Here is an 18927-nt window from a genome sequence, read left to right as displayed (position 1 = left end):
AATGAGGTCAGCTGACTACCTAAATATACTGAATGACCAAGTTATTCCATCAATGGATTTTTTCTTTCCTGATGACACGGGAATATTCCAAGATGACAATGATCAGGCTCAAATTGTGAAAGAGTGGTTCAGGGAGCAGAAGACATAATTTTCACAAATGGATTGGCCAGAACTTGGGATGTGCCGGAGAAGGCTTTGCACAGTGGTCTGACTCTCCCATCATTTGGTGAAAAATGAATGCAACACTGGGCGGAAATAAATCTTGTGAAATTGCAGAAGCTTATTAAAACAATGCCACAGCGAATGTGTGCCGTAATCAAAGCTAAAGATGGTCCAATGAAATGTGTGTGTATGACCTTTTTTTTTGGTGGTGACTTTTTTTTGGCCAGGCAGTGTATATATTTTGATATACTTCAATCAGGTCAGTATTTAAAAGAAGTATGGCCAATTTTTTTTGGTCATACTTCTCTTTTGGGTCACAGGAGTGCACTTATTTGTGCTCTCCTGTGGCCCAGAATCAGCCTATGGTGGGTTAAATCTTGCTGTTGACTGACATCACAAAGCCTCTTCAGGTTCTGGAAGGATCCTCACCATATTGTTGGATGCACCCAGATGTCTGACCAGCAGTTGGCTCAGCCTCCTAGTGCTGCAATGAGAGTCTGAGCCAGCCATGTCTGCCCCCTCCACAGCCCAGCACTCCAGTGAGTGCTGGAGGGGCAGAACAGAGAGCCGGTAATTGACAATCACTGCTGTCTGCTCAGTGCAGACTGAGAACTGAGCAATCAATGGTCATGTAATCATTCAGTTCTTGGGCTTAGAGCTGGCATGGGAAAACTGCAGAAATCACAGCAATGTTAGAGCATGGAGAAGGGTATGTGTTTTTTTTTTTCCATTCCCAAACTTCTCCTTTACCTTCAAAAATGGGTAGGAGGTATTTGTTGTCCATTCCTCCACCTACAAAAAAGGATGCAGTGAAGAAGCCCTATTATATGAGTGGAGTTGCCTCTATTACAGAATAGATGAACCATTGATGAATATTGATTGATGAAGCATTACTGTTGAAGGGGATAGGTGCATGTTGCAAATGTTATCCATTTGTACAATACACAATATATTTATGTTAATATAGGTAATGGTAAACCCTCTCAGTGACAGGTAGTGAACCCTGGAATGAAATTATTATTGTTTCCTCTATATCACGTAGCATAGTAAAGAAAAAGTAATTTACTATGTATGGTAATTTGCAGAAAAAATAAATACACCTGAATTTTTGAGAGAATGATTATCCTTATTATAACCATGATTTTCTACATCTAATTTTTTGGCTTTTCTTTTCCTAAAGCTACTACAAGCACCAGCACTGGACTGAGTATGGGAGCCATTGCGGGTATCCTCATTGTCGTCTTTGTTCTTCTCTTGGTGGCTGTTGATGTGACCTGCTACTTCCTGAACAAATGTGGTCTGCTTATGTGTATTGCTGTCAATTTCTGTGGAAAGGCTGGACCAGGAGCCAAGGGCAAGGACATTGAAGAAGGAAAGGCAGCTTTTTCGTAAGTAAAGGGGGGAGAACCAATAGAAAACTTTTTTAATGTATTATGCCTTTAAATTTGGTATTGTCCTCATAGTCATTTTCATATATTATTATATTATTATAATACAGGATTTATATAGCGTGACAGTTTGCGCATCGCTTTACAACGTTAGGGTAGATACAATAGGAATCAGAGGGCCCTACTTGTTAGAGCTTACAATCTAAGAAATATCCATTGTAAAGTAGATACTGAAAGTATACTCAAATGAAAAAGTTATAGGCTAACACTACCTCATTGGGTCCAGGATCATCAAGCTTGCTAGTAAGCTCATTTTATTTTCAGAGCACCTGGATTTTCACAAAACCCAAGTACCCTATTGTGACATATCTACCATGACTTTCATGGTGAACCTACTTCCCCTCACAACTTTCTTCCCGCTGTGTGATGACCAATAGAAATGTTGACTGAATCATTTTAATTTTGTTTTAATGCATTAAAAAAAAAGGAAATCCAGTAGACCTTTAGGTGTAAATAATTTTACTTTAACATATGGTTTATCCACAGGAAAGATGAGTCTAAAGAGCCCATTGTTGAGGTCCGAACAGAAGAGGACAGGACACCAAACCATGATGGAAGCAACCAGACAGAACCCAATGAGACCACTCCATTAACAGAGCCTGAGTATGTGTGATCATTTACTGTATAATGTGTATATTTTATGAATAGGAAACAACATTACTGTGGATGGAAGATTGACAGAATAATATGAAGAGTATGGTAATTGATTGCTTAATAGTTGCCTCAGACTGGTTAAGTCTGCTCCTGTCTCAGTTGAGTCTGAGATGATAATCTATCAAGTGGGCCAGTTTAATATTTTATTACTAAAGGTCCTGTCTAAGAGAAAGTGTCACTAGGTGTCCACAATTACCCTTATGGGCCATACATTTTTTCTGTGCACTTTGTTGATCTGGTTTCACATTGGCTATTGGGAGCCTAACTTTGGAACTAGAACCCACCCAAATACCATGCACACCTGGTGAGTGCACCTAGTGGCTCTTAAGTGCATTCTTATAGCTCAGGAAGTAAGCAAGTGTGTGAGGCCTATCCCAGAATTCTAGATAATCAGGTTCCTTTATTTAAAGTTTAACTAAGGCCTAAGTCACACTATATGTGCATAAAAACTGTTGGAAAAAAATGTGCAATTTGATTCGGCTTGTTCACACCATGTGCAGAAACATGTGTTTTTCTAACACATGTGTCTGCAAAGACACAAAGAATACCACTGTTCTCTATATGCCCTGTTTACACCACATGGCTGGTGTTGTGTGCATTTTTTTTATGTGTAGAAATATGCAGCATACATTTTTCTGCAAGGGCACAAACAAAACAATGCTTTTCTATGTGCCCTGTTCACACCACAATGTTGGTATCATGTAAGTTTTTTCCTGCACAGAAGAAATTTGCACTTGACACTAGTGTTGTAGTGTTAACAAGGCATATTTTTATCTGTGCCCTTGTGGACAAAGGTACACAAAAACACATATATTGGCACATGGTACAAATGAGGCCTAAATCAAAGAGGTACACAGGGGAGGATGTTTATAGGTAATAAAGGTAACAATGGACATTGTGTATGGTATACTGTAACATGACCTTACCATGGACTGTTCAGGAGAACACATAAGAGCCAGTAACCAAGATGATTGTAACAATTGTTTTTATAATCGAAGTACAGTTGCCTATGTCAGTCTATTGATATCTGCTTGTTAGCATCCTAGAATGCAAAGACTAATGAAAACAAAATAATGATTATAGGATTTGGGTTACAGTTCATATTTGTCTTTGGCATTATATTACTGAATAACGATACATTTTTCTAAACAGATGGCAGAATGTATATCAATTGCAACATGTAACTAAAAATATTATTATTATTATGCAAGATTTAGCTAGTGCCGACAGTTTACGCAACGCTTTACAATTCAAGGGTAGACAGTACAACTACAATACGCTTTAATACAGTAGGAATCAGAGGGCCCTGCTTGTTCACTTAGGGGTGTACTCACTTTTTGTTGCCAGCGGTTTAGACATTAATGGCTATGAAGTCATCAAGGCAGGTTGGTACTAGTCCAGGGGGCAGGTAGATTAAAGCAATTCTTACAGGAGAAAATAGATGAATGCAATGCGTCTCAAAAGAGGAGAATGTCAGAAAGGGAGGTAGGTGAAGTACCTGATAGGTGCTGCATGGGGCTAAAAAGAGGCTCCGCCTCCCTTCTGTCCTCTTGGTCTGGGGGAGTGAGTCCAGAGAAGGCCACAATGGGAGAGGGAAGTAGGAGAAGTAGTATCGGAATCATGAAGACAGGTTTAGGTAGTGGCGAGTAGGTTAAAGGAATTTGTGATGAAGAGGTCGTGGAGGGAGGTGAGTTTGTTAGAGACAGAGCGGACATTCCAGAGGACACAGGAGAAGGGGGGGCTGGTTTTGGGAAGAGGAATGGAGACTAAGTTATGTGGGTTGCTGCTGCTGCCAGAGGATCTAGGGTAATGGGAGCGTCAGGCAAGGCCAAATCGAGGCCCAGGGTTTGGAGATATTTCACCAGAGGTAAGGAGAAGCAGGAGGGTGAGGGTGGTAATGTGAGTGTAGTTTATATAAGGGACATGCTACAGAGTCCTGGAGGTTTTTTTCTGTATATGGATGTAAAAATTAGCAAGAGTAGGTTGGAGCAGTAATAGGAAGAGGAAGAAGGCAGGGTGATATATATAAGCTGTGGGGTGGAGAAGAGGTTTGAAGGTAAGAGAGTTTGAGAAGAGAGGACACAACTGCCAGCAGAAGTGGTAGAGAGTGCATGGTACAGAGTGGAAAAAGAGCTGAATAGAGACACAGGGTCACCTGCAGCCTGTTTGGTGATTGTTGGCATAGTTTGCTGTGTATGCTCGCTTCGTGCAGAGTTTGAAGTGCATATCACTTGTAGAAAGAATCACTTAGAAAAATCAAGCCTTAAGCAAAAATGCCCTGCAACATGCTCCCCCAGCAACGTGCTGACCCCTTAAGGGTGCATTAAATGTATACTGGTGTAAGGGTGGGGGTAGAAATTAATTAAAAAAAATATTATACCAAGTTTAAATAATATTGTGATCCACTGACATTATAAATGATTTTGGAAATATAAGATTTGCTCATCTACATTACTAGGCATTTTTCACACTCACAACTGGATGTTTGGTATTAGCACAGTTTGCACAGCCCCTCTTTGTTTAAATGGGACAGAATAATCCAGTTTGATATATTTTCAGTTACCAGAGAAGACTTTATGATTTTTTCCACCAAAATGAACCCCCCTTTTTATCCAAGGAAGGTCAGACTCCTTTATGCCTGTAAATACGTAGGGCCTAATGTGACCATTGGCCAGTGCAGATTAAATAGAGTATCACATTTGTGAGCCTGCAGCTCATAGCTATCAAGGTATTCAGTTTATCTTTATTTTTTTAGGTAATTTGCTCTGAAATATTTATTTTTAACGTTAATACTATGGGTGGCAGCATTGCTGAATAGCTTTTATACATATAGGTAGTTAAGTATTTGAATACACATGTTTTTTTTAGTCACAGTACAAAGTACAAATCTACAAATAAAATAAACAAATCAGGGAATTTTGACAACTTGTTATACTATAATATTGAAGACATGCTGAGAAGTATCCAAAATACAAAATTGCCTTTGAGTTTTGACCTATTTTAAAGAAAAAAAATACACAATGGTTTTGTATTCCATATATTTTTAAGGTGATATTATGCCATGAAAGGGCAATATCCCAAAAAATTGCTTTACTGGCAGTTTTAGTTGCATGACATTGAGTTGTTTAACCACTTACTGGAAATTAATCCATTAAGTTGTTCAGTAGCAGTGGATTATAATTGCCCACATAGGCTAGTATTGAGTGGAAACATTGATTAATTGACTTCTGAAAATTCACACAACTTTTACACATTTTTTACATAAGATTCAATTAGAAAATTGTGGACTTTTAGGTGAAGGTTATGTGAATCTTGGGTGAAATCACTGATACAGTTGTGCTCATAAGTTTACGCACCCTGGCAGAATTTAGGATTTCTTGGCCATTTTTTCAGGGAATATGAATGATAACACAAACACTTTTCTTTCACTCATGGTTAGTGTTCGACTGAAGCCATTTATTATCAATCAACTGTGTTTACTCTTTTTAAATCAAAATGACAACAGAAACTACCCAAATGACCCAGAACAAAAGTTTACATACACTGATGATTTTGGCCTGATAACATGCACACAAGTTGACACAAAGGGGTTTGAATGGCTATTAAAGGTAACCATCCTCACCTGGGATCTGTTTGCTTGTAATTAGTGTATGTGTAAAACATGTGGTGTGGGTGTTGCAAGATGCACAGTGAAGAGGCACTTAAAGAAAGATGGGCTGCATGGTTGAGTCGCCAGAAGAAAGTCATTATTACGCAAACGCCACAAAGTATCCCACTTACAATACACCAAACAGCACAGAGACAAGCCTCAAACCTACTGGCACAAAGTCATTTGGAGTGATGAGACCAAAATTGAGCTTTTTGGACACAACTATAAACTCTACATTTGGAGAGGAGTCAATAAGGCCTATGATGAAAGGTACACCATTCCTACTGTGAAACACGGTGGTGGATTGCTGATGTTTTGTGGATGTGTGAGCTACAAAGGCACAGGAAATTTGGTCAAAATTGATGGCAAGATGAATGCAGTATGCTATCAAAAACGACTGGAGGAAAATTTGCAATTATCAGCCTGGAAGCTGCGCATGGGACATACTTGGACATTCCAACATGACAATTATCCTAAACACAAGGCCAAGTCGACCTGTCATTGGCTAGAGCAGTGAAGTGAAGTGAAGTAAAGGTTCTGGAGTGACCATCTCAGTCTCCTGACCTCAATATCATTGAGCCATTCTGGGGAGATCTCAAATGTGCAGTTCATGCAAGACAGCCCAATAATTTACAGGAACTGGAGGCTTTTTGCCAGGAAGAATGGGCAGCTTTACCATCTGAGAAGATAAAGAGCCTCAAACACAAATACCACAAAGCACGTCAAGCTGTCATTGATGTTAAAGGAGGCAATAGATGGTATTAAGAACTGGGGTATGTAAACTTTTGATCAGGGTCATTTGGGTAGTTTCTCTTGTCATTATGATTTAAAAAGAGTAAACACAGTTGATTGTAAATAAATGGCATCAGCCAAACACTAACCATGAGTGAAAGAAAAGTTTGTGTGTTATCATTCATATTCTCTGACAAATGGCCAAGAAATCATAAATTCTGGCAGGGTATGTAAACTTATGAGCACAACTGTATACCCAAGACAAAGACAGAGTGAAATTGTTTCTAAAACATGTTTGTTATACCTACATTTTGAAAAAAAAAAATGCCACATTAGTGTTTAAAATGTTTAAAGGCACAACATTGTGCTCCTATTTAATCCATATACAATAAACTATTTCATTTAGAAGATAGGCTCTTTTTGAAATTAGATTAGCAGGTCTTACAAACATATAAGGGATAAAAAACAATCTGCATTGCTATACTAACCCTAAAAAATAGATGTACACTTCTTTTTTCCACCTTTTCTTTGTCCAGCATGGTTATTAACAACTGTGTACCTGTCTTAATCCAGCAAATGGTCTAATGTTACCCTTCCTCTGTGTAAACAAATGTGCTTGTGTGTATTACTTTGTTGCTGTCACTCGTTTCCTTCATTGTCTGTTCTCTCTTTCTCTCTCTCTTCCCTCTCTCTTTATTTGCCCCTATGCTTCTTGCAGGCATCCAGCTGACACCACAGCCACTGTTGAGGATATGCTGCCATCTGTTACCACCGTCACAACTAATTCTGACACCATTACTGAAACCTTTGCAACCGCACAAAACAGTCCCACAAGTGAGACCACCACTCTCACCTCTAGCACAGCCCCACCACCCACATCTGCTCCTGACTTAAACTCAGTTCAGTCCAGTCAGGCAACGCCTTCTAAAACAGAGGCTTCTTCGGCCTCCTTACCTCCAGCTGCAGCTTCTCCAAAAGTGGCTCCTTTAGTAGATCTCAGTGATACCCCATCTACTAACAACCCATCTACTACTGTAGCCAGTTCAGGGGGAGTTCTAAATCCTACTGCTGCAACCACTGTAGCTGAGCCTTCCAAAGCAGTAACCAGGCCTTCAGCTCCAGTTCCACCAAGTACCACTAGTCCCCCAGCTACTCCTGAAAAAGGAAAGCAGGAACCATCAGGTACCAAAAGTCCAGAAAAAGAAGCAGCACAGACCAGCACAGTGAAAAGTCCAACGGAGGCTTCCAAGAATGAGGCAGCTTCTGCCAGCAACACAAAACCCTCCCCGGGTGAGGACTTTCAAATTGATGGGGGGACCTTCAAGACTCCAGAAATTGACCTTGCAAAGGATGTTTTTGCAGCTCTTGGAACTTCTTCTTCTGCCGCTGTGGCTAGTGGGAAAGCTCCTGAGCTGGCTTCTTCCACTGCAGACACCACTGTACCGCCTGCTTCATCAAAGACCGAGTATGGCATCTCTTAATCCTGTGTGTTAGTTGTGTCTTGTTTTGTCACTTGTTAGTATTGTGAAGTATTTTAATTTGTGGTTGTCTTGTGTAAAGGTACCCATAGACAAAAGTTAGCTAATCTAGCTGATAAGCATTGTTTTGGGACAATTTAAAGCCTATAGACTCACAGAATCTGTGCAGGCATCACTAAGCAGACAGATCTCAGGGGAAGAATAGATTTATTTTCTTGGGGGAATGCCACAAACAATGTCTGCACAGAGCATAAACATGCACATTTGGCTGGTTGGATTGTACCCTAATATTGTGTGGCAATCTTTTCTTCTTGACACTGTCATTGGCTACCTTAACACCATTTGTTTGTACTTTACTCAGATACTGTATATACCTTGCAAGTTTCATCACTTGTGTGACAAAGAACCACCATTGTTGTTACAATACTTTGAAAAATATTTTGGTTGAACTGTTTAATGAACACTTTTGGTGATTTATAACATAGATCTTAATTGCAGTTTTTAGGATATGTTTTCCAAGTACAAATGTCAAACGTTGACTTAACGTGAATACATGACCAGATTATAGACATTCAAGTATTTACATATTCCTAACTAGCAGTAAGAGCAGACACCAGACTTCACGTTATTACTATGGACTGGCTTTTCCTGACTTCATACACTGTATAAATTGCTGTTATTCCCATTTGCAATAAGAGTAACTTGGTGGCCAGTAAGGATATTCTTATTGGGCAGTTGGCGGATCTTAGCTATTAAGTCAATGAAATTCAGGCTATAGTAACAAAGTGAACCTTAGTTAAAGGAGGACACAGAAGAGGCTTTACTGGTTAACAAAGTCATAATGGTCATCTTTTATAGTATGCTGTTACACACAATCTTTACAAAATTAAAATGAAGCATGGGTTCACTTTAGGCCTCATTGAAGCTATCAATAGCAAGTCAACCTTGTAACACAGTTACATAGTTAGTCAGGTTGAAAAAAGACTAAAGTAGCTCAACCAATAAAAAACAAAAAACAGTAAAGAAAACTAAACCATACAATCCCATAGACACATACTATATCCGCAGTTGATCCAGAGGAAGGAAAAAACCCCAGCAAAGCATTATCCAGTTTTCCTACAGCAGGGGAAAACAATTTCCTAGATCCTGGATATTTTCTGGATCAACTTTACCTATAAATATTAATACCTATTTATATTATGTACACCTAGGAAAGAATACAGGCCTTTTTTAAAGCAATCGAGTGAGCTAGCCAGAACCACCTCTGGAGGGAGTCTATTCCACATTTTTACAGCTCTTACGGTGAAGAAACCTTTCTGTATTTGGAGACAAAATCTGTTTTCCTCTAGATGTAAAGAGTGCCCCCTTGTCCTCTGTGTTGACCTTAAAAAGGTCCACACAGAAAGTGAAAATGAATGCAAAAATTATATGAATATTCTAGAACTCTTTTCTGGTCACCATTTCACCCCTTGTGATGAACACAAAATCATATACTAGCAGATGAAAGAGTACTGTAAGTATGGCCACAAACACTTCTTTGACATATATTTGAAACATTAAGGAAGAGTTATATACACAAGCCAACTGCATGTTATAAGAAAATGGTAACCAAAAGTCTAAAAGATGCCCCCTTTTCTTGTAAATCAGGTTAACCAAGCCCTTTCCAGGGACTTAGACACATGTTCATTCACAAAGGAGAGATGTGTCATTCAGGTACAGCCAGTGGTTGGCCACCTCTACCTTTTTTTCCCCAAAGAATATTTGTCAGATATTAGGTAATAGTTTGAAAGCCGGTGATTAGATGAGCAGCTGCTAGAGGGAGATTCTGATTATTATATGATGGAGCTATATCTAGCAGAAAGCTGCAGATGATATACGCCAAAGCAGAGCTGGGCAGGGAGCTCTCTTCTCTGTGACCCCCCTGCTTGATCAAGCAATCTGATGACCCAAAACAGATTTTTTTGTTTAGCTTTACTGTGAAGTATGTCATTAGCACCCTTCCCCTCAGCTTATTAAGTTTGAGAAATAAGTGTTGCAAGTGGTGGCAGTAGGGGCAGCAAGAAATGGGCTTGCACTGGAACCTGGGCATAGTTTTTATAGAACATATTATTAAAACCTATGTGCAGCCAAAGTCAAAAACAGAAAAATCAGCATAAGGGACATAACTTCCAGTGAGTAGGATGCGTCCCTTGTGCTGATTCCCCTGCTGTTAGTAGTAATCTTGCTTCATTCTGTTCCTCCTGTCCCTGACTATGTCTGCTCTTTCCGCTCAACTCTGCCATCCATAGACCTTGTACTACAACTTCTATGAATGAAACAGGATTCAAGAATGGAGTACAGGTGGATGATTGATAGTCCTGTCCCATCCACTTATAGATCCTGTTTCATTCATAGAAGCTGTAGTAGTGCCTCTATAAATGGCAGAGCTGTGACAGCACTTTAGTTGTATTAACCCTCACTACACTTTGATTACTGCGGTTGGGGGGGGGGGTGTTGGGGGTAGGGGTGCGGGACAGAGGAGAGTTACTACTAACAGCAGAAGAATCAACATAAGGAACACAGTGTGCCCCTTGTGCTGATTTTTCTGTTTTTGATTTTGGCTGCACCTAGGCTTTAAAATGACCTAGTTCTTTGACTTATTTATGTAATTCTGGGGCAGCATTTCAAGTTCTAAGTGGCTGATAACAGGACCATGGTTTACAGACTTCCATGCAGCAACACAACTATGTTAACTAAAAAAATTCTTAGTTTAACCACTTCTGGACCAAGCCCATTTCTGACACATGTTGTTTAAGTTAAAATCTGTATTTTTTGCTAGATAATTACTTAGAAACCCCCAAACATTATATATAGTATAGTATAGTATTTTTAGCAAAGACTCTGGAGAGGTTGACTCTGCGGCCGTTGCAATATTTTTTGTCACGCGGTAATTGCGCTGTGGTCTTTCAAACGCCATTTTTTTGGAAAAAAAATACATTTCACTGCATTTAAAAAAAACTAAACAGTAAAGTTAGCCCATTTTTTTGTATATTGTGAAATATAATGTCACACCAAGTAAATAGATACCTAACATGTTACGGTTTAAATTTGAGCACACCCGTGGAATGGCAACAAACTACGGTCAATAAAAATCTCCATAGGCAACATTTAACATTTTTAAAATTTTAACAGTTACGATTTTAGAGTTACAGAGTAGTCTTTTTTTGGAGTTATTGCCCTCGCTCTGGCGATCACGGTGATACCTCACATGTGTGGTTTGAACAGAGCTTTCATTTGTGGGCGTGACTTCCGTATACGTTTTCTTTTGTGCGCAAGCTCACAGTGATGGGGCACTTTAAATTTGTTTTTCCTATTTATTTTATTTAATTATTTTAATTTTAGCACAGATTTTTTTTAAGAAAAAAAAATCTGATCACTTTTATTGCTGTCACAAGCAATGTAAATATCCCTTGTGCCACCAATAGGCAGTGACAGGTACTCTTCATGAAGGGGTCGGGGTCTAAAAGACCCCAGACCCCTCCACTGCACTTCAATGTATTCAAAATGCCGAAAAATGCATTTTTGAATACTGACAGTTTTTAGAATTTGGAGCCTTTAGCCGCCGAGTAACCCGGACGTGACATCATGAACGCTGCTTCCGGGTTACATCCATCGGAGACCCGATTGAAGCTGAATCCGGCTTTGTTTGGGACTCCAACCAGCAGGTGGAGGTTCCAGCTGGTTGCTCGGGTCTCCTGGTGGGACGGGAGACCCGGGCAGAGCCGCAGAAGGTGGCGGGAGGTAGAGTTTCCCCTCCTACTCGCTGGAGTAATGACCGAGCGGCTCCCGAGCCGCATTGGCCATTACCACCTGAAAGCCGACCGCTGGCTTTAAAAAATGGTACTAGTATGATGCCTCTAGCTGCAGGCATCACCCTGTTACAACCACTTCTTGCAGCTGACGTAGAGCTACATGGTTTTGCGGGAAGTAGTTAACCTTTTATTCTGTAAAACTGAGAAAAAGGTACTGGTAATTAAGGATGATCGAACTTTTGAAAAGTTCGGTTCGACCAGAACACCCGAATTTTCCAAAAGTTCGGTTCGGATTTCAGAACCCCATTGAAATCAATGGGACCCGAACTTCGGTAATCAAAAAACACCATTTTGAAGCCCTAAAACCCAATAAATGCCCCTAAAAAGTGCCTAGGGTTCTGGGTCATGCCCCATTAACTATTAATCACACAAAAAAAGTTCTTAAAAATTGTCATTTTTGATAAAAAAGCCAATTATTGAAAAATTAAAAAAAAGAGAGATTTTTTGATTTTTACTTTGGATTTAGTATCTGGGGGTCTAAAAGGTGTGCATGTGAAGTTTCAGCTCTGTAGCATGTCCAGAACCATGGACAAAAAAAAAGATAATCTTTCAGTAGAACAGGGATGTGGGTCGGGACCCTCCTTTAACTTTAACACCCATATGATCTTTTTTTTCTGGTTTTGGACATGCTACAGAGCTAAAAACTTCACAGGTACACCTTTTAGACCCCCCCAGACACAAAATCACACAAAATAAATTCTTAAAAATTGTAATTTTTGATAAAAAAAGCCAATTATTGAAAAATTAAAAAAAAAAGAAATATTAGAGAGATTTTTGGATTTTTATATGCTTGCGCTAATGAAATCATTTACAGTAATATATTTCTGCTACTATCACACCTATATATGTCTAGGTGTGTATATAAATATATCTATGTGTGTATATATACCACTATACACAAGTTCAGATGTTTTGCCTGCCTCAAAAGAACCCCAAAAAATGCCAAAAAAACGATAGCGTCAAAAAAAAAAATGCCCAGGTGTGTTTTTGCTGGCATTTTTTGGGGGTTTTTGGAGGCAGGCAAAACATCAGAACTTGTGCACAGTACCACTATACACAAGTTCAGATGTTTTTCCTGACTGCAAAGATCCCAAAAAAATGCCTTCTATTAAACCGGCAAGGTGTTACAGGAGTGGAGCCAACCCCCTGTCAGAAAGTTTTCTAATACAAACGATCTTTTTTTTTTCTGGTTCTGGACATGCTACAGAGCTGAAACTTCACATGTACACTTTTTAGACCCCCTAGATCTGAAATCCAAAGAAAAAAAATCAAAAAATCTCTTTTTTTTTTTAATTTTTTCAATAATTGTCTTTTTTTTATCAAAAATGACAATTTTTGAGAACTTTTTTTGTGTGATTTTGTGTCTGGGGGGTCTAAAAGGTGTACCTGTGAAGTTTCAGCTCTGTAGCATGTCCAGAACCAGAAAAAAAAGGATTGTTTGTATTAGAAAACTTTCTGACAGGGGGTTGGCTCCGCTCCTGTAACACCTTGCCGGTTTAATAGAAGGCATTTTTTTGGGATCTTTGCAGTCAGGAAAAACATCTGAACTTGTGTATAGTGGTACTGTGCACAAGTTCAGATGTTTTGCCTGCCTCCCAAACCCCCCAAAAAATGCCAGCAAAAACACACCTGGGCATTTTTTTTTGACGCTAGCGTTTTTTTGGCATTTTTTTGGGTTCTTTTGAGGCAGGCAAAACATCTGAACTTGTGTATAGTGGTATATATACACACATACATATATTTATATACACACCTAGACATATATAGGTGTGATAGTAGCAGTAATATATTACTGTAAATGATTTCATTAGCGCAAGCATATATTTCTGCTACTATCACACCTATATATGTCTAGGTGTGTATATAAATATATGGATGTGTGTATATACACCACTATACACAAGTTCAGATGTTTTGCCTGCCTCCAAAACCCCCCAAAAAATGCCAGCAAAAACACACCTGGGCATTTTTTTTTTGACGCTAGCGTTTTTTTGGCATTTTTTGGGGTTCTTTTGAGGCAGGCAAAACATCTGAACATGTGTATAGGGGGTATATATAGACATATATGTCTGAATATATACCCCTAGACATATATAGGTGTGATAGTAGCAGAAATATATTACTGTAAATGATTTCATTAGCGCAAGCATTTATTTCTGCTACTATCACACCTATATATGTCTAGGGGTATATATTCAGACATATATGTCTATATATTCCCCCTATACACATATTCAGATGTCATGTCTGACATCAAACATGTCCTCAAAAAAGCACTGGCAGTGGCAGCCCCTGCAGCATTAAAAAATGCTTGCTGGTGAGAAGCCACATACCTGTCCCGAAGCAGAGAAATGATCATTTCTCTATAGCGGTCACCCTGCTATGGAAGGGTTTTGTCACCCTGCCATAGCAGTCACTGTCAGTTAACCCTACACTACACTACGGTCCCCTGACACTTAACACTTTCCCTACAGAAACTAAATTTTTGAAGCTAACTTAAGTGTAAAGGAGCACTCTAACTACACTAGATATCCCTTTCCTCACACTAAAAATAGCTAAATGACACTTTTAAAGTAAAATTAACAGAACTGCTTCCACTCTCTTCCATGTCCAGTATAACAATGCTGGGAATATGGCGGGGGCGATCTTATATACTGGGGGGCGTATTCACTAATGATTGGTCTAGGGACCCCCTAGTCACTCCAATCACATTCCTAGCATTCTCCTGCCCCCTCAATTGGCTTTTGCTAATGGTTCTGGTCCAATCACGGGCTTTTAAAGCCCATTTCCTGAAGCATTGCATTTTGGGCGGTTCTGGTTGCCGAATTCCGAACTTTTTGGGCAAAAAGTTCTAAATTCGGCCGAACCTCGAACACCCAATGTTCGGGCCGAACCGATGGTGGACCCGAACCGTTGGATCATCCCTATTAATTATCTATTATAAACTGTTCTGGTTTGCCATTCGATCCTTACTTCTGTGTTGCGAATTTAAAATTGGAAAAGTTGGTTGCTAAGACCATCAATGAACATTGTAAAAGGCTGGTTCCTAACAGAGTAGCCAGAGCTAGCTGTTGCTAACCACTAAGTCTTTTTTATACGAAATTTCCTATTATGAAATGAATGAGAATATGATTGCAGTCCAAGCAATCAATGCCTACCTATAAAAGGAAAAAAAGCATTCATTCTTATCCTCTGTGTACCTTTATCTTTGATTTGCTGAGGACACTGAAAGAAGTAGAGAGCTTATGACATTTTGGTAACTTTAAACAAACAAGCAGTCAGCACTATAAAACTCCCCCATGTAACCATACCTAGCTGAATACATTTGATTTTACACTTTGGTTTAGAAAACTTGTGAGTGCAGGAAGTGCCAACTAACTTTTCAGTTGCGATATTAAAATCACATCTTAAGTTTTCAAGTAAAACCACACAAAACTAAAAACATCTACCCAAGAACAATGGAGAAGAAACATCTGCCTATCTATGTACAATGCTGAAGGGTATGGCATGTACATTGCAGCTTTCCCGATAAAGTGATGCTTGTGCTGTCTTCCATCATTTTTACATCCCTCAAAGGAAGTATTGACTCCATTACACAAGTTGAGAAATCTCTGTGTCAAAACGGCTGTTACAGATGTTGAAACCCAAGTGTCTTTATTAGGTGGTTAAACTGGAATGAGTTCAAACTGTTTTTGGCCACCCTGTGCCAAGATTCTATACACAATTTAAATATTTTCTAACATTAGTATTGAAGTAGTAAAAATGAATTGCTTTGTGTTGTCCACATCATTTCGATTCTACCATAAGGATTCTATGACAGACTACAGAATTAGTGATCGACCGATATAATTTTTTTACCGCCGATACCGATTTTTTGGTCATCGGATATCGGTATCGGCTGATATTGGCCGATATTTTCAGACATTAAGATTTTTTTTTTCTTAATGTCTTCAGGTACTGTGGTGGAGGGATCTGGGAGTCTAAAAGACCCCAAACCCCTCCTCTGCACTTAAAAGCATTCAAAACGCCAAGTTTGGCTGTTTTGAATAATGAAAGTTTTTGAATTCGGCGCCGCCAGTACCCGAAAGTGATGTCATGTCATGACATCACTTCCGGGTACTCGACGGCGCCGAATTCAAAGAAATGGAGACCCGGTCAGACGGCGGCGGTGAAGGTAGGATGCCTGGGTCTCCTGGTGGGACAGGAGACCCGGGGGAGCCGCCGAAGGCGGCGGGAGGAGGGGGTGTCCCCTCCCGCTCCTTGGAATGACAGCCGAGCGACTTCTCAGCCGCATCGGTTGTCATTACAAGACAGCCGACCGTCGGCTATGGACACCGGTACCGGGGTGATGCCTCTAGCTGCAGGCATCACCCCGGTACATACACTTTCCCGAAATATCGGCAATATCGGTAAATCAAAAGGCCGATTCCGATATATCGGGGAAAGTGCATATCGGCCCTCGATATATCGGCTTTGCCAATAATCGGATGATCTCTATACAGAATCAAAGAAATAATCTAATAAATTGGTTTTACTTTCAGAGCTTTGATCAAGAGGCCCAGGCCACATTTAAAACCATTCTGACAAATAAGAAAAGCATCTATCAGTGTTCTTCCAGATCTGAATGTAAAGAGCTTTTAGGTTGTCTTTTCAATTTTCTGTACATAGCACATTTATTTTAAGAGAAATATTCATCTATGCACGCAAAACTATGAATAGTGATTAAATTGTTCAAAATAAGGATGTATTAGCTAATAAAACATTTTACTTTAAGTTTTTATCAGCTGGTAAATACTTAATACCATCCACTGTTCTCACACTCTTATTATTTTGTATTTCTAGGAAGGCCCCTGTAGAAGAGAACTCTAAGCCAGAAGAATCAGACACTAAGAGCACTCCAGCAGAAGTGAAAACAGTCCCCAACGAAGCCACTCAAACAAACGCGAACGAGAGTAAAGCATGATTTGTCCTCGGGGGGTGGGAAAGTGTTAAATGGGAAGGGGAAAGTGGATACTAAAAAATAATGTCTGAAAAGCCTCATGCTAGCCATTTACAGAGTGAGGTACATACACACAAACACTTCATCATTCCTCTCCAATCTTGGCCTTTGTTGTTATTATTATTTTTGTTATGTTGCGTTTTTTTTTTTTTTTCTTTCAATAAAACCTGTATGTTTTTGTGAGATTGTAGAAAGGATTCACCTCTTGTGTATATGCTTTTTATGAACAAAGTCAAGTGGTAAAGTGTTGATATGAGATATTCCATGCAATGCCCCCCCCCCCCCCCACCGCAAAAAAAGAAAAAAGAAAAAAAAAAAGAGGATTCCCCTTTTATTTATCATGTGGGAAAGGAGAGGTGTAGACAGTTAAGACCAATGCTTATAGCTGTTCGTTAACTCGAGACATCCAACATGACCATCAGCAACCAGGCAGAATCTAAGTGTTCTCAAAATAAATACACTAAGCAAAATGTCAGTATATGTTTTGCTCTGAACTTTTGAGCTGTAGAAACTTATTTTACTTGCATGGCTGGCAGTGTGAGGATTTGATTGATACATCTGACCACTGTACAGGCAAATAAATGTTGGAAAAGAGAAAGAAATCTGTATGTGTCTTATAAGTGAACGATCTGATTTATTAGGTAATTGGTAAATACAGGATATGAATGAAAACACGTTTGATGGCCTTATTGTCTGTTGTTTATTCACTTTGTTGCTCTTTCGGTAACGGCTATCATAAATGCACTCAATCTTGTACCAAGTCAACACAACATGGGTTTTGTCCAACAGAAAGCTTTTTTTTTATTTTATACTGGAATTACAACTTTAATGCAGGAGATTTCTGCAGCTACTATTGGTTAAAATCATCTCATGGGCAAACTGGAACAAGAGACACAATGGAAATAAAACTTTTTTGGTAAATTTAGGCAGGTTGTTGTTGATGTGACTGGTGCACTCTTAGGCATGTGGCTACATTGCCTTTTCTCAGTCCCGCCAAAGTGATGAATGATTGAATATAAAATGAATGTTGTTCTGAGCTTATGAAAACCACTTTATGGTCCATGTAGCTAGATTGAACACTGGATATGGAAAAAAAAAAGAAACATAGCCTGACAATATCACAATGAATTTCACACTTTACTATTAAAAATATAAAAAAATAGTAAACGTGTGATTCTGGATACTGCTATCATGTAACCCATCCAGTGTTTAGAAATCCTTTCAACTTTTTGTCTTACTACAAAATGGGAGTGCTATGATCACAAACATCTATTGTATGAATGTCTCTTAGAATAAACCTCAAGCCTTTATATGGGCTGTAATATGTCACAGCACACCCAGAACATCTCAGTAACCCTAATCTTGTCTAATCTTGTAGACAGCCTCTTGCATAAATGTGTGCATACAAGGAAGAACAGTTCTCTATTTTCCATAGCAACCAGTAGGATATTGCTACTTATTGTCATTTTTTTTTCAAAACAATATGATTGGCTCTGATGGGATATAAAAACTGTTCTTCATGAACAAACTTTCATGTATGAGGCCCATAGTCTTTGTAGATACACATTAGCTTTTGGTGTTGCTAAGTATGTCACAGATTCTTTATGTAGATAACAATAGCAGATGTACAATTTCCATAGACATTATAGAACACTTGATTAACCACCTCAATAATAGTATATCTAAATTAAAGAAATGTCTACAATAAAAATAGAATACCCTGTGTACCACAGTTTGCACCTCTTTAATATGTCCATGACACCCTTCTCACATAAAGTTGATATAGTTTAAAGCTGGTCACTTTCTTGTTTTTGACCGAAGAGTCTGGCCTATGAATGAACAAGACACAAATGACTTCACTGGCTTGTGATGTCACTAATTATGTGATACTCAAGCCTTAGCATTGTTCTTCACAACCTGAAAACCTGCATTTTTGTAAATATTAGTTCACCTT

The 18927-nt window shown here is 39.1% G+C and overlaps 1 protein-coding gene across 5 annotated transcripts in view; it reads left to right on the top strand.

The window, feature by feature from the left end:
* NCAM1 (neural cell adhesion molecule 1) overlaps positions 1-18442 on the top strand; it is a 507520-nt gene extending 489078 nt beyond the window's left edge. For 2 of the 5 annotated variants that reach the window (XM_082273679.1, XM_082273678.1), the window contains exons 17-20: positions 1343-1550; positions 2097-2213; positions 7364-8110; positions 16817-18442. In XM_082273679.1, coding sequence (XP_082129805.1) covers positions 1343-1550; positions 2097-2213; positions 7364-8110; positions 16817-16937 — 1193 coding nt within the window. In that variant the 3' untranslated portion in view covers positions 16938-18442. The remainder of the gene's footprint in view (positions 1-1342; positions 1551-2096; positions 2214-7363; positions 8111-16816) is intronic. The other 3 variants (XM_082273681.1, XM_082273682.1, XM_082273680.1) reach the window with 2 other exon arrangements.
* The last annotated feature ends 485 nt before the right edge of the window (positions 18443-18927 follow it).

The sequence above is a fragment of the Pelophylax lessonae genome, assembly GCF_965119305.1.
Source record: "Pelophylax lessonae genome assembly, chromosome: 12".
In the NCBI taxonomy this organism is placed as follows: Eukaryota; Metazoa; Chordata; class Amphibia; order Anura; family Ranidae; genus Pelophylax; species Pelophylax lessonae.
Note: the sequence above shows the minus strand (reverse complement) of the source record. Positions and strands in the feature narration are given on the sequence as shown.